The sequence below is a fragment of the Aptenodytes forsteri genome, unplaced genomic scaffold (genome assembly GCF_000699145.1).
Source record: "Aptenodytes forsteri isolate BGI_AS27 unplaced genomic scaffold, ASM69914v1 Scaffold1632, whole genome shotgun sequence".
Lineage (NCBI taxonomy): Eukaryota > Metazoa > Chordata > Aves > Sphenisciformes > Spheniscidae > Aptenodytes > Aptenodytes forsteri.
The window spans coordinates 1-1,317 of NW_008794797.1; the positions used below are offsets into that span (position 1 = coordinate 1).

Genomic DNA, 1,317 nt, shown 5'->3' on the forward strand with positions numbered 1-1,317 from the left:
GTAATTGCACCACTAACTGCTCATAAATCAATCGTTGTAGAATCTTACGCACTCGAGTACGGCTAACATTAAAACTTTTTGCTAATTCATCTTCAGGCAAATGCGTGTCAGGCTTGAGATAATGCTCGTGAATCGCCCGAAATAGCATTTGGTACATTTGGTCATCAGTGGTTTTGGTTAAGTCGCTCATAATAATTGCCTTGAAAAGTGAAAAATCTAAGTCTGTTTAACCACTATTATGCACCGAAACGATGCAAGTCTCCCAAAAATGGCTTAGCAATTGGGAACGCCAAATCACCATGCTTACTGGTTTTTAAATTCATACCGACCATTGCTTCAATCAGTTTCACTGCACTTTTTACCCCATCAATCACAGGAATACCCACCGCTTGCTCAATCGTATCAGTCAAATGGGACATCCCACCACAGCCCAACACAATCGCCCCTGCACCATTATCACGGGCTTGTATTGATTTACTGATTATTGCTTTGAGTGCGGTGTCATCTTCTAAGGCGAGTACAGGCAAATCGACTGCCAGTACTTGAGGGCAAAGATGTCTATAGCCGTATTGTTGAAGCAAATGTTTAGCGATAATTACGGTGCGTTGTAGGCTCGTTACTACAGCAAACTGCGTACTTATCATGCTTGCCATCACAAAGCCAGCTTGAGCAATGCCAATCACAGGTTTGTCGGTCAGTTCTCTCACGGCCCAGATATTGGGGTCACCAAAACACGCCAAAATCATGCCGTCCGCCCCTTCGCTATCTGCCTTTCTTACTTCTTCAGCAACTCCAACAATGCTCATCGCTTCATCAAAATGCGACTCAATCGACACAGCTCCATGTTTTGGCGTTCTACCGACGATTTCTGTGCTTGCATTAGCAACAGCTTGGGCACTCTCCTGCATCTGCTCGGTCATGTGTTGACTGGTGTTGGGGTTGATTAAATGGATTTTCATAGCAAACCTACGATTAAAATTTTTCAGTAATTGTATACAATAATAGTTTATATTTCAAATTAATTATTTTATTTGTAGAAAAGCTTATTTCAATTTCTATGCCAAAAACAGCGTATTATCAATATTATAAAATATGTGGCATGAATATTGCTCGTTAAATTGTACGTTATGTAATTTAATATTAGGTTTTATTGTATACAAATAATCATTGAAGTTAGTGGCATCACAAAAGGAGTAAGTCATGCTCGACAAATCTGCCATCATCGCCCAAACTCCATCTAGACCTATCATATCTCAGTATGGTACGGTGCATCAGTTACCAACTGGCTATAGCGACCGCTTTTATAATGAAGTCCTT

General features: G+C 40.5%; 1 protein-coding gene across 1 annotated transcript; it reads right to left on the reverse strand.

Annotated features, from left to right (window-relative positions):
• Positions 1–236: 236 nt before the first annotated feature.
• LOC103894939 (hydantoin racemase-like) lies at positions 237–920 on the reverse strand. The gene has a single exon (XM_009274421.1). The coding sequence runs from the start codon at positions 918–920 to the stop codon at positions 237–239; it is 684 nt and encodes a 227-aa protein (XP_009272696.1).
• Between the last annotated feature and the right edge of the window lie 397 nt (positions 921–1,317).